Here is a 26,488-nt window from a genome sequence, read left to right as displayed (position 1 = left end):
AAACACGATATCCTTTAGAATAGCCCCGAATATATCCAAACACAAATTTACAATTGTTTTATCTTATACCGGAATATCCCTAGTTTTTAGGAACAACAAAAGTTGTTCTTCAAAACTTAGTTCTCCAACCAAACGCAGCCTTTTAAAACTTCAAAATATTATATATTCTCCATCAGATTTTCAATTTTTTTATATTTTTAACTAAGTTTATTTTTAAAAATATGTATGAAGAGAATAGCGTATTATTTTTCTCTAAAAAGTTAAAAATTTGTACACTACTTTAAAATCTAAAATCGCATTCATATCCCTTCAAAACATATAAAATCAATGATTCATACTCCTTGTACGTACAAATATATCACAAATGTCCTTGTAAACCTGAAATCCAAAGCTTAAACCCTTAACTCTTTAGCTTAATATTTAAAAGGACACCAATAATATTTTACAATGTGAAGGAGTAACATTACAACCTTTCTGAGGGTATTGAAGAAGTTAACACTCAATTAAACTATGTAAAACTACTAAACTAGTGCAAAATTGCTTTCATACTCAATCTAGTTAATAGGCCCGCGCACACTTAGCTCCCAAAATTAGTATTCATGCACAAGATTAAACGGTACAGGAGATTTTAGAAAAAATTACAGAGGAGACCCAAACAAATCCCAAACCATCTATAAAATTTATAGACAAAACAAGTTGAAAAGAGTTAAAAAGAACCAATAAATAAACTCTGTATAACTGTGCTATTGTGTAACTCGAACACACACGCATCAAAATGTCCAGCGTAAACATTGGATTCCCCGTCAGGCAGATCTCAGAACAGAAGACGAGCTGCAAATTTGACTGCTTCTAAAAGCAGCAGTTTGGGAAGGAACTTCAGCTTCTGCTTCCTTATGAGATAAAGGTGGGAGATGGCAGGGAGTTAGAACACGTTCACGCGGAAGAACCACGGCAATATGAAAGCAATCACGAGGCATGCCATTAGGAAGTTACAAAAGGGTTGGCGTCTCCAGCAACCGCCTCTCTCTGTTGTGTTCCTTTGGAGAGTGATTCTCCTCTCGTGCCATTCCTCCATGAATCGGGCGTCTTCGATGCCCGTGATGTTTTTGGCATTCGAACCACAAATTTCGCAGCACCTGTTCAATAGTTGAATCAAAATCCATTTGATAAATTGACTATAAAATGGGAAGAAAATGACAAAGTAGACCCTAACAAACCTCAAGAAGCTGAAGAACTCCTAAAACCAACCACAACATATAATAGCTATATAAGTGGGTTGGTACTTAGCCTTGTTGTTCAGCTTGCATTTTGCACCTCAGAGGAGGCTGGAATAAGTTCAAATTGCAACAAGTGGGAGGGGTAAAATTAATAGGTATAAAACACAGATCTTACCCAAAGTACAGTATATTTTGATGCAGGAACCTAAATATTAAAAAATTTGGTTTTAGCAGCTAAACTTCCATATAATTTGACTGCAGAAATATTCTACCTAAGTTCTGTTAGAACATAAAGGCTCCATCTAAAGAGTTCCAGAATATTCCTGAGTTGCATAAATTCTGTTGTGTTATAGAACATCTGTCCGAAAACTTATAAATGCCTTTCAGTTTTGACGAAGCGGTCGTTAAATCAAACATACTGAAAGGTTTGATACTTATATCAAAATTTTTCGTAGATCAGGTTTCTGTTCTAAAATCAAAATCAAACATACTGAATTAAAGCAGGCTTTCTTTACCCAATATTGTGGTGCTCTTGGTCTCCCACCAAAAGTACTTTTGCATTGTTTCCAAAAGAATATATCGAGAAGTGTGTAAGAAAGATGTTAAAACATGATCAGCCCTAGTAGGGAATTAGCCATTAAGGCCAGAAATATGCATAGGTTCAAAAGCCGATATCTCGAACAACATGCAGCGAAACTAAAAAATAGAAACTATATCAAGGAGGTAACAAACACCACGAGCATATTACCTACTAGAGTATATGTACTTATCTTTTGTAGCAACTCTTATTTTACTGATCATATTCCCATCATAGCTTCACAATTTTGCTTCACATCCACAATTGTATCTTTTGCACAATCAAAACAATTTTTCTTTAATTCTTCATAAATATGATAAAAACCATTGAAGATACCTACTCTCACATTGTTTGCTTTTTCTAGCGAATTGGATAGAAGACAGACAGACAGTGAATATTACTACAGTTTCTACCGGCTCTTTGTTATCTATAGGAAAGACAATTCAATTCAACTACTAGAAAGAGAACTCAGATCAAACTAACCTCTAATCACAAACAAGATGGAAACAACTACCTAAATTCTCAGAAAGGAATGACTTAGTTCCATCATACGAATCCTTTTCGACAATATGATCTCATTTGGTCCTTCCCACTGAGGCTGCATTCTATATGCCTTGATTTTTATCTATATGAATATCAGTTGCACCCATTCATAACCACAAGAACAGAGAGTGATGATTTGAGGCATGAAAGACTATCTAAGTTGCAAATTATTTTGTTAAAACATTTATCTTATGATAATTGCAAATGCATTCGCATTATTGACCAGAAACAGCATGATGAAGCACGCCAAATTGAAAAGATCTGATATAACATCTAAAATGCAAGAAAAAACAAAACATCCTAGTATAATGGGAAAAAGTTATGACCAGCTAGTGCCTTCACATGCATCATTCAGGACAAAGCATAGATGGCTGTAATATACGTGACCTTTTAATGCATGCAGCCTTTTAAGTCAACTTATGACCATACGAACTAGTAGATGCATTTTAACATAAGATTCAAATTTATTGAGGACCCGATAATATTAGTTTTCATAGGAAAAGTTGCTTAGACCTACTAAATGGGGATATATGGCAGAACTAATGCTAAGCTACTGAGTAGATGATGTGGAAGAGAGACCATAATAACATAATTAGAAGAGATTAGGAAACGATTTATACACTATCAATTTAGGAGAAGAATAGCTCAAGAAAGGATCAAATAGTACAAGAGGATTCATGTAATGGATCCTATGTAATTTGGTATAAGATTTCATAATACCAAAACCTACTTTATTTACTTAATGTTGAGTTGAGAAAAACACCGAGCTGCTATAGAAAGTAAAGATTGTTGTGCCGGGTTGGTGCAGTGGACACTTGCCAACATTCTGAATGACAATGTATACCAACTTATGGAAGGAGCGTGTTATCATGCCAATAGGCAAACGATATGGCAAGAAACACCTTGATTGTGACACCCCTACTTCTCAGGGGGTCACCAATTCTAGAACTAGTCTAGTCCTAGCACGCTAAACTCTCTTCACTTCTTGGGCCTAACCACCGCCCAAAATATTATAACTGGGTTAAGAATTTTTAGCCTTATTATATCTTATATATAGGACTACCTAGGGTCTCACAATCTCCCATACTTTAAGCCTTGACGTCCTCATCAAGCTTAGACTCACAAGTACCAAGCGATGTGAGACTCGTCTCGCTAGCCTTAACCGACCTTATAATGGAGCCGCGCTCTATCCACAACAGTCATCAGTATGAGAGTCTCGCTCTTTCTACTGTATAACCCTGGCTCAGCAAAGACTCATCTCACCTTTTTTGCTGATAATTGGCTCTGATACCAACTGTGACACCCCACTTCCCAGGAGGTCACCCATCCTAAGACTACTCTAGTCCTAGCACGTTTAACTCTTTTAACCTCTTTGGCCTAACCACTACCCAAAATGCTATAGCCGGATTAAGGCTTAGTTTGGAAGTGACTCATATCTGACGCTGTTAGATAAAATGAAGTTGGAGTAAAAGTATATAGAAATATACTTCTACGTTCTCCGATGGGACCGCAGAATATATATCGTAACCGATTCATCGCAATATACGGAACACAATATTACGTACGAAAATAAACAAAGTATTTTTCTATTATATTTTCTCACTGCACGTAACGCAATCCCCCCGCAATCCTAAACGAAGCCTAAGAGTTTTTAGTCCTATTATATCTTATATATAAGATTACTTGGGATCTCACATTGATGGACATAGTTTGCCAATGGTCGATCGATCAGTATGGTGACATGCTACCTTATTTAAACCATAATTTCAAGTAAGGAATTGCAAATATCAATGAATAACTATCAAAGTGACATTATATAGTTCATGACAATTTTATGGCTCCTCCATCACTATATGCTAGAATAAGCCACAATTCTGGCTTTTCTGTAACATAGACCGTGAACCTGTTCGATCCAAAATTGTCATCATTCTTCCATATTTTGATTTCAGTATTTAGAGGATTCACAAAGAATGGATCCGAAATTTCATGAGCACAAACTGCGCTACAGAAGGTAGATAACTCTTCACCGCAACTAGGCTTGGTAGTTTCATGGCGCATCCCTCTCTTATTTGCTTCTATTTTGTCCAAGAAAACAACAGGGCCAATAGAAACTTGGTTGACGATGATTACAGTAACCCTCAATTGTGCATAAAATTTCAGATTTGAGTTTATTAGTTTCGTAATCACGACGTTCAAGTGACAAAACTAAACATGTTTTCCATTTACTACGTCAAAAGTCAAACGACTAGGGGAAATACCTACAAGATCATTGCGTACAGAGCACAGCAAAAGAGAAAAAGTCAAAGAATGCAGCATGAAGAGTGCCTCCCTGTAAAAGGAAGGGTCAAATATATTTCATCATTAACTAACCAGCTATATAAAAGGCAACATGTACTTCATAAGTTATCAATTCTCATATCCTATTAGAACCTACAAAAGGCATCTTTTGGATCATACTTAAACATTACCACCAATCAAAACACTCCCAGATAATAACAATTTTAAACTACCAGATCAAGTAATGCATCGCAATACATTAGTCGTACGAATCCAACACAAAAAAAAAAAAAAACAATAAAAAACAATAAAGAGTGATCAAATTGAAGCTTAACACTCTTTACCTGTTGCCCCTTAGCTTGAACCACGCCTCGGCGCAGTGACGATGCACGATCCCGAGATCGTCTTTGCATCCGCAACCGAGCTGGATCAACTCGGACGCCTCCTCCCCTTGATCCGGGCTCAAATGGCAGATCCGGCACACCTTCTCCCCGTCCCCATCTCCTCCTCCGCCGCCACCCCCTTCTGCCCCTCCGCCACCGCGCCCCACGTCGATCACCACGCAAGCGCCCCCCTTCGATCCACGATCCGCCTCCTCCCCCTTCCCCTTCCCCTTCCCCTTCCGCTCCCCCTCCACATGCCCCTCCGCGGCCCCGCGCGCCTCCTCATCGCGCGCGGCGGAGCGATCCGCGTCCGCCTCGCTCACCGCGATGACCACGGCGACGGCGCCGGCCGGCGCCGGCGCCACCGCACCCGGAGGCGGCGGTGGCGCCGGAGGAGGAGGAGGCGGTGGCGGCAGGTCTCCGGTGGCGTCGGCTCCGTCGCGCGCCTCGCCCTCGCGCCGCGGCATCGAGGACCCCTCACCGCATCGGGTCGAAGAGCGTTCGCTTCCTCTCTTTTTGATCACCCTTATATATATATATATTTATATAATATATACACAAGGAATCAAAAAAAATTGGGTGAGGTGAATCGAAAGTAACCCGACCCAAAAAAGAAAGAAAATGAGACAACAAGGCGCTTTGATGGACGGATAAAAGTATAGAAGAGGAGGAAGCAGATAGGGGAGGAGTTAATGATGTTGCTTGAGTTGGCCCATCCAAACTCACTCACGGAAAGAAATGAATTTCTTAATTATGGGCCATAATTAATTATATAAACATAATGATAATGACCATTTTAATTGGGAGTTTTATTGAGTGGTTCTTTTCATAATAGAGAATGAGACATTTTCATTGTATTCATTTCCTGTTACGAGGAATGCTATGTAATCCTTCCCAAAAAAATGTGTAAGAATTTGGAGCTAAGACATTATTATTATTATTATTATTATTATTATTATTTTTGGAGTAATGCAACTAAACTTGGAACTTAAAATTTCAGGACTAATTGTTAGGAACAATCGGTGGTGTGTAAAATTTCTTATTATATAATTTATATTGATCTCTACATATTATTCTAATTTGCTTTTATTTGATTGAGTAATATGATGTAATTAATTGTTCATTAACCGTCGTAGACGTTAAAAGTATAATAATATTATACTACTCTTTAGTAGCTTAAGTTATTAGAAAAAAAATTATTTTATATTATTTATTTAGTATTAGAGTAAAAAAAAAAATTTAATTTGAATTCCATTAGAATCCTAATCTTATTTAATTTTTTCTATTTAATTTAAGTGTGTGTGTCATAAAACCTCTCTGCAGCATTAGTCCACTGGCACTCTCTCAAATTTATTATAGTTAATTACAATTAAGCCTTTATGAAAATCACCTCTATATAGAATAAATATAAATATAAATCTTACAATGTGAGCTTTAAAAGCGCAAGGCTTACCAATTTTGTTTTTTTTTCAATATAAAAAATTTTTGAATTAAATTTAAATAAATAAGAGATGTATAGTATACATTTTATGATAGATTTGTGTAGATTCAATGGACAACAAAATTTGTTGGCACCATAAAATTGACTATGCACCATAAAATTGGCTGCGTTTGGTTCAGGTATAAGTAAGAACTGCTTATTCCAGGGATAGTTACAAGTTCAGGTATAAGCAGGAACTAGACCAATTTTACGTTTGGATGAAAATTGAGTTGTTCCTAGGAATAAGGTAAATAGCGTTTGGATGGTTAAATTGGAACAAGAGGAATAAAAGTTATAATTTGAAATTAACATTATATTATCTAATTAATTAACATCAAAATATTACTTAAAAATAAATAATAAATAAATTATTAATAAATAATTATAAATAATAATAATTATTAATTATTAATTATTAATTATTATTATTAATTAATTATTATTAATTATTTATAATTATTTATAAGTAATAAATTAATTAATTATTAATAAATTATTAATAATTATTAATTAATTAATTAATTATTAATAACTATTAATAATTATTTATAAGTAATAAATTAATTAAAAATAATTATCTAATTATTAATAATTAATTATAAATCATTATTAATAAATAATAATAATTATTTAATTATTAATTATTAATAATAAATTACTAATAATATCGATTATCTAATTAATAAGAATAATTATTTTATTATTAATTATTATTTAAATAATAATATTAATAATTAATTATAAGTAATAAATTAATTAATAATAATTATCTAATTATTAATAATTAATTATAAATAATAAATTAATAATAATATCGATTATCTATTTCTTAAGAATAATAATTATTAATAATTATTATTTAATTAATAATTATTAATAAATAATAATTATTAAATTAATAATTATTATTATCTAATTATAAATAATTAATTATAATTAATTAATTATTTATTTATTTTATTATTTAAGCAATAGATAATAATTCAAATATATTAATTAGATTAATTAATAGTTTACTATCATTAAAATTTAAATTTATATTTAATTAACCTTGTTCTCATTCGGGAACAAGTTTGTTCCAGAAAAAAGGTGGAACGGCAGTTCCAGCTAGTTCCAGTTTTATACCAGCTAGTTCCAGAAACTCAGGAACTACTGTTCTCGGTTACCAAACGCTGCGTTTGGGAACAAAGGGGGGAACAAGGGCTTATTCTCCCTCTTGTTCCCGAACCAAACACTACCTAATGGTGTAATCTATTTGGCCGTACAATCAATAACATTTTATTCTAGAAGAAAGTCTACTATATACACTCACATTTGAAAAAAAAAAAAAATACTAATATTTTTTTTAATAATTATGATGGAGAATAAATTTAATAAAAAATAATTTTACTGGTCCAACATCACATGATACATTCTACATTTTAGATTTTTTCCTCTTTATTGGATCACATGATCAGTAAGTTAGTAGTAGTACTGTTCTAATCAACGTGGTTCGCTCCGAGGATGTCCTTTCTTTCACTTTTTGTACGCACAATTACTTTTTGATTAGTTTGACTTGGACTTTAAATTTTCTACAGCGATTCCTCGGTAGACGAGTGATAAAATTATTCTTTACAAAAATTAGTTAGTGCACAAAATTGTATTATCGAGGTAAAATAATTTTACTCATCATTTATTGATCCATCGGGACTGGCAAAATGAACTGCAGAAGACATACAGTACGTTGATAGTGAAATTAAACCAAAAAAAATTTTAAATATCACTGCTGTAGTTTTATATTTTTTTTATTTGAAATGTATCATTTTTTATATTTTGTATTTTTATTTTATATTTTTTATTATTATTATTTTATTTTTTTATTAAATTAGTGATAAAATTAAAGCTAAAGTTAAAGAATACAAAAATAAATATTCGATAAATTATATATGTAATATTTTAAATTTTTTATATATATGATTTAACGAAAAATTAAGAAAAAAATTGACAAATAAAATTATAAAATACTAAATTTATATATTTTAAACTATAAAATATTAATTAAAGTAAAAAATACACAACTGTAGAGGTGATATTTAAAGTCTACCTAAAAAAAAATTATTAGTAATAGTTCATAACTAAAATGTTGAATCTGATAGAGGTTAAAAAATAGTATTACATATCTATCAGGGAGAGTAGAAATATTGGATCCATTTATAAAAAGAGGAGGAATCACACGGCACCGTCGCCCTGGTGCCGGCTCAAGGATGTGCTCTTTGGAGAAGCGCGGTAACGTTTTCGTCCTTACTCTGACGGGCGATGACGAGCACCGTTTTGGGCATGATCTCATCACCTCCATCCGCTCAGCTCTCGCCCGCGCTCGTTCTGAATCCTCCTCCTCCTCCGGTGCAGGAGGCGGCGGAGGAAGAGGACGCGGTGCCGCACTCGTCACCGTCGCCGAGGGGCGCTTCTTCTCCAACGGGTTGGACCTCGCGTGGGCCAACTCCGCCCCCTCGCCCTCCGCGGCGCGCGAGCGCCTCGGCTCCCTCGTCGCGCTCTTCCGCCCCGTCGTCGCCGACCTCCTCTCCCTCCCCATGCCCACCATCGCCGCGGTGACGGGACACGCCGCCGCCGCGGGGTTCATGCTCGCCCTCAGCCACGACTACGTCGCCATGAGGGGCGATCGCGGGTTCCTCTACATGAGCGAGCTCGACATCGGGCTCCCGTTCCCCCCCTACTTCTTGGCGCTGATGCGCGCGAAGATCGCCGATCCGAGGGCGCTCAGGGACGTGGCGCTGCGCGCGAGGAAGATCGCCGCGGCCGAGGCGAGGGAGATGGGGATCGTGGACCGGGTCTGCGCCGGGGCCGCCGAGGCGGTGGAGGAGGCGGTGCGGATCGGAGAGGAGCTCGCGGCGAGGAATTGGGACGGAGGGGTCTACGCCTCGATCCGGATGGGAATGTTCCCGGAGGCGTGTAGAGCGGTGGGGATCGCCGAGGAGAGCGAGGAGGAGAAGCGAGTGCTAAACGCGGCGAAGCTCTGATCCCGAGGAATCGGCCCGAGTCAGAAACATGTTAGTGATTGAACCCTTTCTTTTTTTACCGTTCTAAAATTTTCTGTTTCCTTTTTTTTTTCCATCAATAAAAAGCTTGAAGAAACACCATTCTGAATGTTATTGTTAGGGCTTCTGATGATAGTTCGAATTATTACAGCTCTTTAATATAGCAGTAAATATGAGATCGTATTCGTAGATAATATTCATAAACTGCCCTTTAATTCAACTCAGTAGTCAGTACAACTCTTTTATACAGCCGTGTATTGCCGTATATGCACCAAGAGATAGATACATAAGTCTTGGTATGTCGTATGTAGGGTTTCACATACATGACCTGATATCCGTTTGAAGTTATTTAGATTCTCGCGAGAGATATTGTCTTGTGTTTATTAAAATCTGCGATCAAATTGATCATGGGAATCCATTGTGGACCAATGGATGTGCTCATCAGCATGAGTCTTGAGTGATCTAGCTATGAAGTGGCTTACTACCAGCTTCACTTTAGAACCTAAAATTCTGATGTTCAGCGTACACATATCTCCCTGATTCATGGCGAGTATCTAGTTAGTTAATAGATAGAGAATAGGGTACTTGCGGGATTGATGGAGCTATTCAGTAGATTGAAGTTGGGGTTATTATGTATTAATTTGAAGATGCCGCTTTTAAGAGGCCATCTGAAATGGGCTACGGAGTAATGGTTATCGATGAATCTCCGAAGTAGGCAATGGTTACATCAACTCATTAAAGGTTTATCAAATTACTTACTTTGGTCTGTATAAATTGACCGGTGGGGAGCTCTTGTTCGAGTAAGAAATAGCAGTACATCCTATGCGCTGTAAAGGGTTGAATCAGCTGTCTATAACTTCGTATCTCCTAGTGTGATGTTCCATAATTTGTTTATGAAGCAATGCAGAGGGGACAACCACTGGATATTAACCCTTTTCGTCTGAAAGTGGGTAATGGAATCAAGCCTTATTGACCGATATAATATTGTTGATAAACGAAAAGGGTACAGCTTAAAATAGGTGTAGTAGAAAGAACTCAAAGACAAGGTGAGAAGCAAAACAGAGTGATATGATGTTTCCACGCATAACCGGAGAATGACTCTGCATGTTAGCCATAGATACAAACTTAAAAAGAACAAAAATTACTATCCCAGGTTGTTGAGATAGACTCTTTTAAGGTTGTCCTTGTTAAAGCAGAGCACTGCTTCACCCATAAGGATAGCAAATCAAAGATCTCCAAAATTAGGCCACCAAGGCTTTAGAAGAGTTCTCGGAGATATGCTTGTTTCTTTTGAGCCAAATAGTTCAGCAGAAGGCTGTGAGCACATAGTCTCTCACCCGAGTTTCGACGTCTTCTCACTGCAGAACAAATATCTTCGAGGGAAGGATTGGGGTCCTAGAGATTGTCTTAAGGCCGAAAGGCAGAGAAAATCAGCCACTCTGCTAGAAATCAAATGGTAAGTAGAGGAAACAGCGAAGCTAGTACTGCTGTCCATCTCCACCACACAATATTTGGCTGTGATGCACACAAATACTCCTTACATAGAATTCAAGATTTGTTCAATGATGATATTCTATTGCAGGTTTAGTTTTTCATTTTTAATAATTCTTAATCTTATCCTTCTTACTGCAGATAGCATCGCGTCTGCCAACAGAATCTCCTTCTCTGAGGTGATAGCATAAACTTTTAAAGGGAGTCATAAATTGTTTCAAGGTTCTACATTTTCTACAGAAACATCAGCAAGTCTTATTTAATGTAAGATTTTATGTAAAATACCTTCACGAGTCCCGGTCACCACCTTCTGTCGATTTGGAAAAAACCTAATAATGCCATTCATAAGCTTTCCACTGTGTTAGCTCTCTCTGCTTGTATTTTAACTGCTTTTTGATTGCATCATGGTTCGCACGTTCATCTTTTATCCATAAAGGAAAATTTTATTTGATGTAACTGAAAACCATGGTTCGAGTCATATGATTTTACACTAATTTTTTGTGTAGATTTCTTTGATGATTCTGCCTTGACTATTGATCATCTATCATGCTCAAAATAGAAGCTGGGTTTTTTCTTTGTACTCTGACTTGATGCTATCACGGATAGTTTATATCTTCCAGATTTTACAAACCATCTCGAGAATCAAATATTGCAAGTTTCGTTTATTCTATCTCTGTTCCAAGTTGCAACATTATTGCATCTGATATTTAGGGAAGCACTTCTCTGACTTCTTAAAGAGGGGCAGCTTTCCTGATTTCTCTTGCGGAAGCGTTGTGGTTCAGTTAGAACGCATTGAGCACTAGTGGTTTTTTTTTTTTTTTCACTTTCATTGCCTCACATTAGCAACCAATAAACAATTTAGGGCTTTTTTGGGTCGCGTTAACAATTTCACGCTAAATGCCTCCTTCAACTAATTGACTGTTCTAAATGTGTTGTTCGAGTACAGCTATTTGGGAAGCCCTTACGGTTATCAATGATTAATTTATATTATTTGCTATTCGTTTTGTATCAATAATTAATTTAGAACTTGCATATCGGGAGTCCAACAGTACATTTCGGTGTACAAACGTACAGAGAGCATAAATAAGTTCCACTACAAAGTGTCTGCTTTTTTGCTCCAGGTTCATAAAAGCCTTCATTTAATACATGACCAAACTATCCCGAGCTAAATCAATGAACCCCACTTAACCAAACTTGCAACATCGAAACTTGAACAACTATCGTTGCGGCCTTAACTGTGCCACTCGACTTGGCTGCCATAATCTAACCTAACCATTGCCGCCCTTTATTGTTACTGATGATGATGATGATGATGATGATGATGATGATATTGCATAACAATATGTCACCAGATATAAGAAGAATTTGAAAGCTCAAGAATGAGAAAACAAGTGGTGAAATACCCTGCTTTTCATTGAACCCAATAAACCACCACATCTTACAAATCATGGCCTGCCCAAGAACAGACAAATACACTGTACAAAACTCTCAACATCTTGTGACTTTCACAATTCGGAGGACATATTACCTTACAGAATGTGGAAGGAAGATATCACAGAATCACACCTAAGATCCCATTGAGAGGTATTTATTGAGTCGGCTGGGCTTCACATGAACTCATCTTCGAGTTCCTGCAACGATTTGTGATTCGATGCAATTTGTTTGTTGGATGTCATCTTCTCTGAGACCATCAAGCCCTTGTAGCTTCGAAGATCTGCCAACCTTTCCTTCTCAAGCCTTTGCATCTCTTCTCGGCGTTTCTGTGAGGCCATTAATCCAGACAGTATTGTAAATTTGAACAAGTTCTTAAAGAAGTGTATAATCTGGTGCCAGTAAACAAGGAATTGTCCTACACGAAGCTCCCTTTCTTCTTAGCAATAACTGATATACTAAGAAAGGAAAAAGAAAGCTCGAACTTACTTTATCTCTCAATTGAAGCTTCTTTTCAGCTCTTTCAGCGGCATTAACCGCTTCTCTCTCAGCTGTACAGGAGAATAACACAACAATGTTCATTTTCCTGTAACTGCATGATCTTTATTAAATTGCAGCTAAAACTGCACTGCTGCATAGGCATTGTCTAGATTCTAGAAAGGCACAAAGTATATACAATTCTAGCCTCAATTCATATAGAAAATGTGGTTGACTTCATTGTTAGAAGTTCTATAATTTCGGAAACATGAAATCTGATGCAAGCAGACATATTGCAGAATGTAGCAAAAATGCAGCCTTTAATAAGAGTGAACCATAAATGTCACCAAAGCAGACATATCTCGAAAAACCTTTACCTTTCAAGTCCGGCTTCCTCTCCACTTTTGTCTTATTCAGCCTATTAACTATTTCATTAATCCGCTTCTCTACTTTCACTGTACGTGCCTGTAAACAGGAAGTTACATCAATTATAATGTCTTAGACAAGTATCGAATATTAACATCAACCAATCTAAATCAATCTTTGAGATAACAACGAGCCGAAATTGGAAATCGAAAAGCATTCTGCTGTGCCAAACTCCCTGTAGGCATTTCACATGGTATGTTGGCTCCAAGTCAAGAACATATCGAGTAGAGAAGCTTGTTATATTGGAATAACAAAAGACGAAAAATACAACTAAAGAAAAAATGGGATGGTTCTATTACTGCATAAGCTCCTAAAGAGCTTTTTCATTGTAAGAACTTAATGTTTCATATGTAGGTACGGTTTCCTCAATAAGGTAATTGAAAAACATGTCATATGTTGTTAACCAAATGGCATATTAGCAATTAAGATCAGACATACTACATTGAACCTAACTAAAATAATAACTAACCATCTTCGAATTGTGAAAGCCAACTTGCCCAACATCCATCGAAGGAGTCTTCTTCAGGTTGTACCATGGTGTATAAACGACGTCAATATTGTTCATCTTATTTCCTGCAAGTTATAAAGCAAGAAACTAAAAGTGAGGAATATTCTTTCATACTCCTATATTAATATGATGCGATGAGAACGAATAGAGTGGAAAGAAAATGATTGTGAAAAGAGATATTACCTTGAATGGAATTAGCTTTGACGAGCTGCACACAATCTTCGAGTAAACCTTCACTTATATCATCTATTGTCTGACCTTTGTGCAATCTCAGATAGACATGAGCAGAGGACATTTTATCTACGTGAAACCTACAGTAAACAAATTATCCAATTTCACCTACATGAAACTTGCAAAAAAAACAAATAATCCAATCATTTCACTAGCACTTTATAGATCCAAATCAATGCTGGAGACTTTCACACCCCAGGAGAAAACCATCAGCATTACGGCCATTCACTGACCCTAAAATTCAAAACAAATCTCTCTCTCTCTCTCTTTTTTTTCTTTTTTTTTTTAAGAATCCTAACAGCACCATATTCTCCTCGAATTCCATCATACCAAAACATCAAGTACGTCAAAAAATGATAACAAAATCTCAAGTACCTAAAATTAGTCAATTTTTGTTGCCACATTGTAGTCAAATTAACAACTGAGTCAGAGTCCTCTGTTTTCTTCGAATCAATCAAACAACAGAATTATAAATTCATCTTACGAAGTGCTCAATGGCAATTGACAAGGGAGTGGTCAAATTAATATCATAGTATGTATGTACAGAAGTAAACTACACAACAAAACTGTAAATTGAAACTAGGTGCAATTACACCATTGCCAATAATGGCCAGTTACATTTTCCAGTACTAATCGAAGCATGAAAACTGTGTACAAATCAAACACCACTCGTAGATTCAACATTGAATACTCACACTACACTCAAAACGCACAAAATTTTCTCAACAACCAAATCCAATTGGGAATGGTCCTTAACATCTACATATCAAAATAATTATAGAAAAATAAGAAAGAGTAATCGTAAAATTACCAGATATCTTCGGGGAATCCGTACTTGATGAGCTCCTCGTTCTCGTGCTTGTCAAGTCCCATGAAGATGGTGTAATCGCCCACCTCGGGCCGAGCTTTGTAGTAGAAAACCATCTCCTCTTCCGCCTCAGGAGGGCACAATTAGGGTTTCTAAGAATTCGCAAATTTGGGTTTTAGGATTTATGGGGGTGAAACGACGATGTTGGGGTACACAATGGTGCCAAGTAGGGAAAGAGAGAAAGATGTGTATATATAGAGATAAGTGATTATGGAAAAGGTTAGGGGGGAAAGTGAAAAAAATATGGTTTTGCGTTAGAATTTCGAGAATGGTACGAGTGCCACGTGGAGACACGTTAGACACTATTAAATAACAGGGGATATGGACTTTATTCGACCCGGAAAGGGGCGTGGATAAGATTAGGTGATTCAGCACGAATATTGACGGGAAAGTATGATAAGGAAACTGATTTGGGCGATTGGGCCCCACCCTCACGCGAATTAAAAAGATATATATTCCATATAATAGGCCTAAATTAAAATTAATTTAGTAATATTTTAATTTTAAAATTATATAAAAATAAATTATAATTTTAACTGTAGCAGTACTCTTAAAATAAATGGTGTTACTTCCAATAATTTTTGTTCCTAGGGTAAAAACAAACGATGTTGACCCGTTATTGTCTAATTTAAGTTACCATTATGCAAACATTTTCATAGTAAACATCCCTTTCTCTAGATTTTTTAGAGAAAGGTATGCAAAGAGCTTAAAGCGTTGATACGAGAGGTCCCTTTCCCCGAATAGTTAACACCTCGCGATGCAAAATAATTATATTTTATTTTATATTATATAGCTATTTTTTAGTTAATCAGCAAAATACTACATCGTGTGTGTTTTTTTTTTAAGCATTTTTTTTTAACTTTTTTTTTACCTTGCCCTTAGGTCTCATCTGAATTTCCAATCTCTTAGGCTTCGCTCCGGAGCACGTTGCGAGATTAAGCCTCATTTAGCAGAAATGTTGCCTATGTTTCGTGTCACACTAGTGGATATTTACAATATGATTTTCTTCATTTACTGACGCGGTGGAATAATCATTTGAGCGTATGCTTTGTGATTGCGAGCGCAGTACTTGTTTTGCACATCAACACTCTAATACTCTATAGGGCCTTGGTTAACTAGAGCAACGATGTTTTCATAATAAGTGTTTGGTATTGCATTTTAAGTATTCCAAAACACTTGGCAAATATGCTGCTTATTTGGAAAAAGTTTAAATGGTAATATTTATATTACTGGCGTAGTATTTCAAATCAATAAAAAAACTCTACTTACATTCACCCATCCCATTATAATTTTTTTTAAAAAAATTATTGTACTTTCCTCTCAAATGAAAAAATATGATTGGTTGGGAATAGATAATGTGGTGTAAGTGCTCGCTTATCCGAATAGAATTATTATTATTATTATTACAACAGTAGGCCCAAAGTAGGCCCAGAAGATCGAGGAAACCCAAAAGCAATGCTCCAAATTGCCAGCTGATCCACCAAAAATCCTTGCCGCATGGCTGGACTGGAAACAGCACAGCAAACCAAAAAAAAAAAAAAAAAAAAAAAAAAAAANTATACAATATTAAAAAGATTATTTATTATTAAGCTATATTTAGTGTATAGGATTGTTGCATATAAATATCGACTGTTTGCTTAAATTTTTAGAAAATAATTATTTTGTACAAACAATATATTAACTTTTTTAATAGTTATTTGTATAACTTAATAAAAATTATATGGAATAAAACGAGAAAAGAAAGAGTAAGGAAAGTCAAATACGAAATAAGAAAAAAAATGATGAAATATTAACGATAGGAACTTTAATTCTTACCTTGTTTATTTTCTATTAAATAAATATCGACCACCTCTAGTGTAAGTAGCAAAAAGCTTAATAGTTAGTAGTTTAAAGTCTAAATACTTTATATTTTTAATTAAATTTATTTATAAAAAAATAAACGAAGTGCCTAGCATGCTATCCTCCTCTAAATGGCCGTTTGGTTACGTGTAGTTGCAGCTGCATTGCAGTTGTAACTGCATGTAAATACAAATTTTGTGCTTGGTTTGATGTATTTAACTCCAACTGCTACAGTAGAAACTGCAAAAGGAGGCCCAACTATAGCAATTTGAACTACGCCCAAAATGGCTGTAGTTCCAACTACAGCAGTTGGAGAGATTAATTTTAAATAGAAGGTATGCTTACCTTCTCAATATTTTTAAAATAAAAATTATTTTTCTTCTTTACATTGGAGGTAATCTCACTATCATATATATAAAATAATAAACTTTTAAAAATTATTTTTTAACTGCATGCAACCAAACAAATTATTTATATTTGCAGCGCTTTCTACTATATCCAACCAAGCAAGATTTATATAGTTATAACTGTTGTATTTTCAATTACATGCATTTCTAACTACACTGCATTTATAATTACATCTAACCAAATGGCCCCTAAAAAAATTTTCTGTCAAATAAATAATAAAATTAAAAAAAATTCAATTTTATAACTATAAAAAAGGTAAAAAATAAATAATTTTTATCTAAACTCTAATTTATCTAAAAATTTGTTCAATTTAAACTACATCTTCCGTGAAACAATAACGAACGGAGGTCGCAACAGATGGAAGTGGTTTAGAGATTTTGGAACTGAACAACATTATTTGGCCGAAATGTTGCGGGCGGAATTCAACAATTCCATAAAAAGAAAGATTATTTGACCGGACGGACTCTATTTATCATCAGTAAGCTCATACTTATAAACGTAACCAAGGCTATCAAGCTGCCTAAAAATACAAGCTGCAGTATCTTTTAATCAATTTTGTTTTTAATCTTTATTTCATCTGCATTTGTATTTGTATTTGCCGTGTAACGAATGTACCCTCACTGGTCCGAAGAAGCTTATTTTGTCATATTTATACTACATTATTAATAATAAATTAATTATAATATTTTTTATAATTATTATAGAATAAATAAATTTTAAAAAATTAATTGATTGGTTGGAAATATGAAGACACTAATTATTGAAATTTTCCATTGAAATTTTCCATTAGTCCATCGGGCCCTCCTCAAGACGACTCGATGGGGTTACCCCCTCAGAAGTAAACCGCCCCGGTCCTTTTCCTCTCTCTGTCTGTTCGGATCCACCCTTCCTTTCCCCCTCCCTCCTCAAATACAGTAGCGAGAGAGAGAGAGAGAGAGAGAGAGAGAGAGAGAGCGGAAGAGAGAGAGAGAGAGAGAGAGGGGGAGTTAGTGTAGGTGATGGGCGACGACAAGCCATTGAGCCCCATGGGAAGCCGCGATAGAGATCGAGATAGGGAGCTCCTCATCCCCGTCGCCGGCGACGACGACCGCGCCGGAGACGACGACTCCAAGGCCTCCGCCTCCTCCTCCTCCGCCGCCAACCACCACCTCGCCTCCGGCCGAGAGGTAAGCTCACTACGCGAAATCTCTTTGATCGGAGTCCTAGGGTTTGAACTCACTGCGATATGACCCGATTTCGTTCGGGTTTTGAGGTGATTTCTGATCATATTGCCTCTTCTAGGTTTTTGGGGTTGTGATCGTTCGTTCGCTTACTATTATGTTTTGGGGAGCGGGGGCTATGTGCTTCTCTTTGTTTACTGGATTATTTCCGGAGTGATTTTTTGGGGTTGATGCAGCACGAGAGATATAATCAACATTTGGTTTAGCTTGTAGCGAACTTTGGAGTGTTTGAAGGGAATTAAATTTACTTTTAGCTCATATAATCAATTTCACCTTTCTGAGTGGCGATTTTTGCCAGCTTTTGTTGCTTTAGTGCTTGCTTTGATGTGTATGGAGTAGATGTTTAGAAAGCTGTTTGTGCTATTTGTGGTTATTGTTGGAGCGAAGTGCTCTTTAGTTGTAACAGATGTTCGCCTTCTTCAAGTAGATGATACTCTGTTAAGAAACATACAAATTGTTGAACTACAATTTTGGATTCATTTTACTGATCTTCTTTAGACAGTTGATCACGAAATCCCCTGCTCTGCTGAGTCACAATTTAATCATTATACAAAATTTTCTTGTCCTGCTTTTGGTGTCATAGCTATTCAGTTATTTTGGAATTTGCAGTTCCATTTACCAAACTCATATAAGTGACTTGCTTAGTGATTTGTGCTTTTCTTCTGGTTGAGAGTACTTGATTTAGATTGGTGGAACTAGAGCTAGTGTCAGAGATAGTTTCTTTTAAACAAATAAGGTTACAGATTAATATGTTGAATTAGGAATAGTTTATTGCACGTGGGATGTTATGCTTTTTCTTAGATTAGACTGGTTGAACTGCTTCTTTTTCACCTGCAGGCATTCTATAAGGTGGTGCGTAGCTGGGCTTCAAAAAAGTTCATGACAGGCTGGTAGACTCCTTTTCACTGCTGCAAGCTGATTAGACATTTTGTTTCAAATAGTAGTATGAAGATAGCCTAGCACTCCTAGGCTAAATCAAAATGTCGCATACAGTATCTTCATTCTTGACATGTTTTGTGATCCTCTTGATCGACTTTGGTGCTTGCATTCACTATTAACTTGTGTCGGTTAGTTACGGGATTCATTTTAAAGGCATATAGTTTGACTCAAGTGAACCCTTTCTGATTTGGTTGCTCACATATTTCTGGGTTGAATTCATATTTTAAACATCTGAGCAGTCAGACTTTATGGTTTTTTTTTGGCTATGGTAATTTACATCCTTGGCACTGTTTTTGTGCATTCAGTAGCTCAGATATTGGGCATGCTAATTTTACCTGGATAGACATATACATATAATATTTTTGGCCAGTTGTTGTTTAAAAAATGCTGATTTCAACATAATGCTCTTTAGCAAGTGATCAAAGGTGCTTACATTGTTCCAATTGAGACTTGTACTGCCTATATTAATTGTATTTGACGAAATTTTTGGTACGAGTGGTTTGTAAGATATCTTCTTGGTTGGTGCAGATTGCCGGCAAATACTACTGGTTTCTGATTATCTAAAAAAACCAACCATATGAGTTAAATATTTACCTGTGTTACTTCTACTGCAACTGCGTTGAAAGTTTATACTGATTTGCGTTAATACCGTTCCTTACTCTTCTCTGTTGTAGTGTGATCCTCTTTCCAATTGCGATCACTTTCTACATCACCTGGTGGTTCATTAACTTCTTTGATGGATTCTTCTCGCCAATCTATGCGCAACTGGGAATCAACTTATTCGGTATGTGAATTGTCTTTATATCATTTTCGTTTTTGGATTATTTGATATGTATATATAAGTGTTTTCCTAGTAAATGTGTATATCAAGTGAAATTTTTCTTGATATTCTATATGCTCTCTTCGTAGTTTTTTTTCATCATTGTGTTCTAGGGGTTCGCATTGTATGGTTGTTTTTCATTCTTTTTTTTTTCTGTAAGTTTATGCACTAATATCTGGCGTTTTGTCCTTTCTATTTTTTCTTAAATTGCAAACAATTCTATTGTGTGCTGAAATTTAGTTTACATTTTTTTTGCTTGCTTATGGCAAGCTTCAGCAATTAATCATGTGGTTAATTTTTGTAATGGTTTATCACAGTTTTCATGCTTTTTTCATAGTTACTTGAAATCCTTTTCTTTCTAGGGCTTGGTTTTATAACTTCAATAGCATTCATCTTCTTGGTTGGAGTGTTCATGTCATCATGGGTTGGGGCATCTATTCTCAGCCTTGGTGAGTGGATTATCAAGCGAATGCCACTTGTTCGTCATATCTATAATGCATCAAAACAAATAAGTGCTGCAATTTCACCTGGTAAATTCTCCTCTTTTTTTTTTTTTTTCATTAAATTCAAGCTGAGCCATAATTTTACTGGGGCTCATGGCAATAGGCTGCCTTTTCCTAGCCATGTATAACTAGTGTGGTTTCTCTTTCTCTCCAGATCAGAACACACAAGCCTTTAAGGAAGTGGTCATCATTCGGCACCCTCGAATTGGTGAATATGCATTTGGGTTCATCACTTCCTCTGTCGTTCTTCAGGTTCCCTGTTTTCTCTTCACTATCATTATTAATATTTTCATAATAACTGTTGTTATTGTAATACGCGGAACGCATTTGTGACTCGGAGGAGTCATTTCTTCTTTTCTTATATAATACATGTACTGTAGCTACTTGTGGAGCTTTTTATAACTATCATCTATTTATTTCTGCATAACAAGAAAGATATATGACCAGACGTAAATATTATAATATGCAGAATGACTTTAATTTTATTTCATTTGTTCATCTTATTTGCTATTCTCAGAGTTATTCTGGCGATGAGGAGCTCTACTGTGTCTATGTTCCAACCAACCATCTCTACATTGGTGATATCTTTATGGTCAATTCGAGGGATGTCATAAGGCCAAATCTATCTGTTCGTGAGGGAATTGGTAAGCTTCTAACTTTCTCATGTTCCTCTCCTCTATTTCTTTAAACGCCAAAATGCATCTCTAACATACATTTCGTGATTTTCACCTTGTTCCCCCTGAAATTTTAAACGTAAACTTTACCCACAATGACCTATGAGCAAAGTGATCTATACCACCGAACTGAAACATGATGTAGAAGGGAATGTCTGTAGCAATAATTCAAGGGCATAAAACGGAAATTGCAGTTTGGGGTCTTACATGCGACTTAGCCTTTTTATATTAAGATGCCACGCAGGATTAGTTATGTATAGTTGCAAGCTATTAACATCCTCAATTTTATCTTCTGAGTGCAGAGATTGTAGTTTCTGGTGGCATGTCGATGCCGCAATTACTTTCGACTTTGGATCCTCACACAATACTCGAGAATAGGGCAAGGGCTGGTAGGAGTTAATTCACAAGCACCGTATTCCATCTTTTCCAAATTGAGTGCTCTATAGTAGGCTATAGAAACTTTGATTTCTTCAATGTCTAGGGTTAGATTATGATTTTCGATGGTGTAATATACTTCGACTTCTATCTTTAATATACTGGATGTTTTAACCAGCTAGAGCTTTGTACATTATGTAAAGGTAGTTGGAGTGGCTAACTGTTATATGCTGTATGTGTTCTGTATTGCTTTTCTTTTTTGTATGTGGAGTTTTACGGCATTATTGAGCTTGGTCGGATGTTTGTTGATTATTTCTTGCTATTAATGCGACTTTGGAGGGGTTTTTTTTTTCCTTTTTTTTTTTGCATCATACTGTTGGAAAACAAGAGAAAGTGTGAATTGGAAAACGCTTCTTCTTAAAGGATCTTATTGGTTGTTGGCTTATTGACAAATTTATATGATGAGTGGGCGTTATGTATAAATAATTAATATTTTTTTTGTAATATGTAGGTCAATGTATTAATAATTTATACAGAAAATATTTTGGGAGACCTGCGGCAGTTTTCGGATGTTATGGAGTCCATCGCAGGTCAGGTCGATATTCGTTTTGATAAGCTTGTTTCATTTTAATTTTTGACTCACCAACTGATAGACCCAGTGGATTAGTACTTCATCAAGGGACTATATCAGGTTATATCATGTATAGGTCATGAGTTAAAATCACGCTGTAGTTAGTGCTTTAGTATCACAATATAAAAGTATCACAATTGCTCTGATACTGTGAGTCATCTACTACTGTTAGGGAAAATAATCTGCAGGATATTAATAATTATCTAGTTAAAACAAAATTAGAACAAAAATATATAAAAATATTTCTTTCTTCTTGATAGGATGACAAAATATGTTCAAAAACAACTTTACCTGATACTATCTTTTTTCCGTAATTTCAAACGAAATATAGAAAAAAAAAAAAACCTTCTTTGTGTAGACTAACAATCATTTTATATTGCAGGCGATGGGCTAAATGAATCGAACCCGAAAACGAACCCGAACCCGAACCGAACCCATACCCGTAGTTCTCTGCCCTATTCTACAAAGCATGGAGCGACTACGCGAGGCGAATCCTATCCGTCCGCGAGACAACGAACGGTGGTGATACATCCTTCCGAAGCAATCCGTCGAGGGAACCCCAAAACCCTAGCTTACCCCGGAAGCTCTATAAAGAAGCGGTCGAGAGAATTCCCATTTCTCTGGTAAGCTTTTTGCCTCCATCTTCGATATTAGGGTTTTGTTTTTCCTCTAATATGTTTTCCGATTTATTTATTCTCCAATTTGGGGATTTGGATGATGACGATTTACTGTGAAAGGTCTCGTTCGTCGTAATGGCGATTTCGCCTTGCCGACCATCCTGATATATCACCACCCATATTCCGAGTCCCATCCCCCTACGATTTTCATAGATCCTTTTTTGATTTTCGATTTTTATTTTGGTTTTGATTTTTTTTGGTATCATTTGGCCGATGATTAGTAGATTACAATGACAAGCATATGTCTGAAGCTTACTCCATGTGGAATAGATCTAATCTTCTCTATGAGGCCGCTCTTTTTACTAAAATCGACAACTACTGTGGATTTTGATCTTTGTTTTAATTGTCCCCGGTTTAATCTGAGCTGAAACTTTGTCACCGAATCTGTAAATTTTATTTGTTTCGGTCGATTATTTTAGGGATTTAATTGAGACAACCATTTGAAAAAAAATATAATTTACAGTAATTACAAGGAAATAGGAACCAACCATTAGCTTATTTATTTGGCTTAATTTTTTAATAAATTTTGGGGGCCTATGATGAATTTTGTGGAATAAATTGTTTCTGAAACAAAGTGATTACAAATCATACAACTGCCTTCCTTCTGAGGCCTCATTGTTTTTAATTATTTCTAGCAAATCATAAATCTTAGATTTTTTTTCTTTTTTTTTTCCAGTGATGATTGAATTATCAACTTCGTGGGACATTATTTTATTTGTTTGGGCGATTGATGAGGTCACATGATGCTCAGTTGCATAGTTCACATGACGATCTCGCTGAGATCGTGATTAAACTGAACCGTTTATTCTACCTGATGACATCAATCTTTTCTCTTCCTCCAACTTTTTTTAAAATTTATGGGGTGCCATTCCTTAGTTGTTTGTTTGTTGATTTTTGGTTAAGTTGGAATATTAATTTAGCCAATGAACTGTTATTTTTGTCGATTAAGTAGGTGAATTCTTTGTAGATTTGCTAAATCTATTCCTTTGGGTCAAGTAAATTAAAATGCATTTTCTACGTGTTATGCAAAATTATTTGTTATATATATATATATATATATATATATATATATATATATATATATATATATATATATATATATGTACACACATACATACATGTAACATTTTAAGTGTTATATGAGGATTTGCAAAAATGTACATGAAAGGATTTAAGTGTTCATCACAGCAAACATGGACAAGTCATGGGCCTCAGTAGGTAAATGGGCTTGGTGGGCCGAAATTGGCCCCAAAAGTCGAAATGGGAACAGTTGGGGTGTCCTGAGCATTGCACGAATTGACTGTAGGATACATTTCTACGTGAATTGTTAGAAAAAGTCTATCCTGTAATAGTTATTTTTAGTTATGTTTTGTATTTGATCTGTGATATTGAGTTATATGAGGTGATAATGCTCTTAATACATTTCTACGTGAATTGTTAGTTATGTTTTGTATTTGATCGGTGATAACGAGTTATATGGGGTGATGATGCTCTCAATACATTTCTACGTGAATTGTTAGTTATGTTTTGTGTTTGATCGGTGATATTGAGTTATATGAGATGATGATGCTCTAATTGAGAGCAGAATAGTAAAGTTAAAGTTGAAAATAATGCCGAAACAATAATTTTATGCATATACTTGTTGTATAGTACATTTACACGGAATAAGGCTATTGAATTGCTGAGGCTTGGGGGTAAAAGTTGGGTAAAAGTTTTTGCGGAGGAAAGGGGAACTTGACTATATGAAAAATAATGGGCATTTTGATGTGCTTGTTGGTAGATTATGAGTTAAAATATCTGTGTTCTTTGGGGTGGCAAAGCAACTTACTGTTTACTAGTATTTTATTAAAAATATAAAATAAATAGATTTTGAACTCAGAATTTCAAATATGAAAAATTTTAGATATCAACTACCAGCGATCAACAGATCTAGTATCCATACTACAGTTTAGATGTATTTCACCCAATGATCAACCCAGCTAGTATCTATCCTGCATTTTAAGATGGCATTTCGCCTGCAACTGGACGGGCAAATCAGACCGTGTCCGGGATTTAGAATGCACTCGTTTAAAACACGGCAAGAGTTGAAAAGACAAAAGAAGAGGGATATCTATATATCTATTGTGCATGATTAAAGTGAAATTCACACATTCTATAACGCAGTAGGATGTAACTTATGCTTGCTGTGACTCCGCGAACTGTAAACATAAAATATACATTTGCCAACTCAAAACAAATATGGACGTACATAAAAGGATAAATGGATAAGACTCATTTTACTAACCCTGAATGTATAGTCTTTTTTTTTTTCACAATAATAGATTCACTGAGGATAAAAAAATGAACAAAAAAAAGAAAGATCAGAAAACAGGAACTAAAACAAAAAGTTTGCAATCCAGTAGGTCGGGGTTTACTGTCTCAATTTAACCAATGTACTTTTACAGCTCTGCTTCTCGGCTTAGTCTACAGATTCATGTGATTGCGTCCGGTTTCAAATCCGAGGATCGTCATAATGATGATAATAACAAAATGAAAAGAAAAGGACATATTTATTTGGTTGGAGTGATTTAGCTGCACAGCATAAGTACCTAAAGCAAGAGTAAATTATCTTCCACTCCACTGGAAGGATCTGCTATTCATATGCATCCCTCTAGCTTAGGAATCGACTCCATTTTCAAAGGATTTGTGAGTTCACCAATTGACTCGAATCTTTTAGATCTCTAAAAGAGATCAGCATTGATGTCCTAAATATTTTTCTTCGTCTGAAATGAAACTATCGTGAAACTAGAAGGCATAATAATGGTACTAGGTTTAGTTTTTTATTATCTCCCCAATCCACCCTCCACATCACCCACAGCTGCCTAATAGAAAAGGATCATCTAAACCTCCACTAAACCACTGAAATGGAGCATCAAGGTAACAAAGAGATTACTGATTTGAAATCAGCCAATAATATCCTCTAGAGCCGTCTCTTTTAAGAGTCCCAACTTATCCAACAAGTAAACATAAATTCTGGTTGATAAAACATCTCTGTAGCAATTAGCCCTTAGCAAAACTAGTTATTGAAAGTCTAAACAATAAAATCCTAAACTAGAACATATACTACCCGCCATATGGAGTCCTTTAACTGTTAGATCAATATAATAGATACACTGGCATGGAAACATGACAATCGGTTAAAATAACAAAAATACTAAATAGAAATGGATCTGACAGATATTCTGGACCGAAGGATCATTCACCCAAAATTCTATAACTCCTAAGGACATTTGATCTTGAAGATTGACTAATAATAACACCCATCTATCAAATCAAGCAAGCAATGTTTCCTTGATATTAGTTCTGATGATGTCCTAGACTAGACATTGGCTGTAGATTGCGAAATATTGATATTCGATAGCAATAATATTTCTGCACCTCTCAATGCTTTGAAGAAACAGGCTGAACAGCATGATCAT

At 35.6% G+C, this 26,488-nt stretch overlaps 4 protein-coding genes across 6 annotated transcripts; 2 read left to right on the top strand and 2 right to left on the bottom strand.

Moving 5' to 3' along the window:
- On the bottom strand, window positions 414–5,736 carry LOC109717662 (E3 ubiquitin-protein ligase MARCH11-like). 2 transcript variants are annotated; one of them, XR_002218238.1, is made up of 3 exons: window positions 4,959–5,736; window positions 1,218–1,325; window positions 1,008–1,136 (listed from the first exon to the last, which is right to left on the bottom strand). XR_002218238.1 is itself a non-coding variant. In XM_020243532.1 (2 exons), the coding sequence occupies exons 1-2, from the start codon at window positions 5,462–5,464 to the stop codon at window positions 923–925; spliced, it is 720 nt and encodes a 239-aa protein (XP_020099121.1). In that variant the 5' UTR covers window positions 5,465–5,705; the 3' UTR covers window positions 414–922. The 2 variants fall into 2 exon arrangements, 1 of the variants encoding a protein (XP_020099121.1); XM_020243532.1 differs by lacking the exon at window positions 1,218–1,325 and having other exon boundaries at window positions 414–1,136; window positions 4,959–5,705.
- On the top strand, window positions 8,655–11,508 carry LOC109717435 (enoyl-CoA delta isomerase 2, peroxisomal-like). Its single transcript, XM_020243224.1, has 2 exons — window positions 8,655–9,524; window positions 11,145–11,508. Exon 1 carries the CDS (start codon window positions 8,721–8,723, stop codon window positions 9,492–9,494), a length of 774 nt encoding a protein of 257 aa, XP_020098813.1. The 5' UTR covers window positions 8,655–8,720; the 3' UTR covers window positions 9,495–9,524; window positions 11,145–11,508.
- LOC109717436 (coiled-coil domain-containing protein 25-like) lies at window positions 12,384–15,146 on the bottom strand. 2 transcript variants are annotated; one of them, XM_020243225.1, is made up of 6 exons: window positions 14,888–15,142; window positions 14,029–14,156; window positions 13,807–13,910; window positions 13,289–13,376; window positions 12,924–12,985; window positions 12,384–12,763 (listed from the first exon to the last, which is right to left on the bottom strand). In XM_020243225.1, the coding sequence occupies exons 1-6, from the start codon at window positions 14,998–15,000 to the stop codon at window positions 12,611–12,613; spliced, it is 648 nt and encodes a 215-aa protein (XP_020098814.1). In that variant the 5' UTR covers window positions 15,001–15,142; the 3' UTR covers window positions 12,384–12,610. The 2 variants fall into 2 exon arrangements, with proteins under 2 accessions (XP_020098814.1, XP_020098815.1); XM_020243226.1 differs by lacking the exon at window positions 12,924–12,985 and having other exon boundaries at window positions 14,888–15,146.
- LOC109717476 (protein LIKE COV 1-like) lies at window positions 18,019–22,075 on the top strand. Its single transcript, XM_020243289.1, has 7 exons — window positions 18,019–18,357; window positions 19,249–19,301; window positions 20,025–20,134; window positions 20,533–20,700; window positions 20,828–20,925; window positions 21,191–21,317; window positions 21,650–22,075. The coding sequence occupies exons 1-7, from the start codon at window positions 18,190–18,192 to the stop codon at window positions 21,745–21,747; spliced, it is 822 nt and encodes a 273-aa protein (XP_020098878.1). The 5' UTR covers window positions 18,019–18,189; the 3' UTR covers window positions 21,748–22,075.

Source organism: Ananas comosus, linkage group 11, assembly GCF_001540865.1.
Source record: "Ananas comosus cultivar F153 linkage group 11, ASM154086v1, whole genome shotgun sequence".
Classification (NCBI taxonomy): Eukaryota; Viridiplantae; Streptophyta; class Magnoliopsida; order Poales; family Bromeliaceae; genus Ananas; species Ananas comosus.
This window is presented reverse-complemented; position numbering and strand designations above follow the sequence as displayed.

Coding starts and splice junctions, on each gene's coding strand:
- LOC109717436 (XM_020243225.1), bottom strand. CDS start 15,000: ATGGTTTTCTACTACAAAGCTCGGCCCGAGGTGGGCGATTACACCATC. Junction 14,157..14,887: donor GGATTCCCCGAAGATATCTG/GTAATTTTACGA, acceptor TGTTTACTGTAG/GTTTCACGTAGATAAAATGT. Junction 12,764..12,923: donor AGCTTCAATTGAGAGATAAA/GTAAGTTCGAGC, acceptor ATGGCCTCACAG/AAACGCCGAGAAGAGATGCA.
- LOC109717476 (XM_020243289.1), top strand. CDS start 18,190: ATGGGCGACGACAAGCCATTGAGCCCCATGGGAAGCCGCGATAGAGAT. Junction 19,302..20,024: donor AAAAAGTTCATGACAGGCTG/GTAGACTCCTTT, acceptor TCTCTGTTGTAG/TGTGATCCTCTTTCCAATTG. Junction 20,926..21,190: donor CTTCCTCTGTCGTTCTTCAG/GTTCCCTGTTTT, acceptor TGCTATTCTCAG/AGTTATTCTGGCGATGAGGA.
- LOC109717435 (XM_020243224.1), top strand. CDS start 8,721: ATGTGCTCTTTGGAGAAGCGCGGTAACGTTTTCGTCCTTACTCTGACG.
- LOC109717662 (XM_020243532.1), bottom strand. CDS start 5,464: ATGCCGCGGCGCGAGGGCGAGGCGCGCGACGGAGCCGACGCCACCGGA. Junction 1,137..4,958: donor TTCAAGCTAAGGGGCAACAG/GTAAAGAGTGTT, acceptor ACTATTGAACAG/GTGCTGCGAAATTTGTGGTT.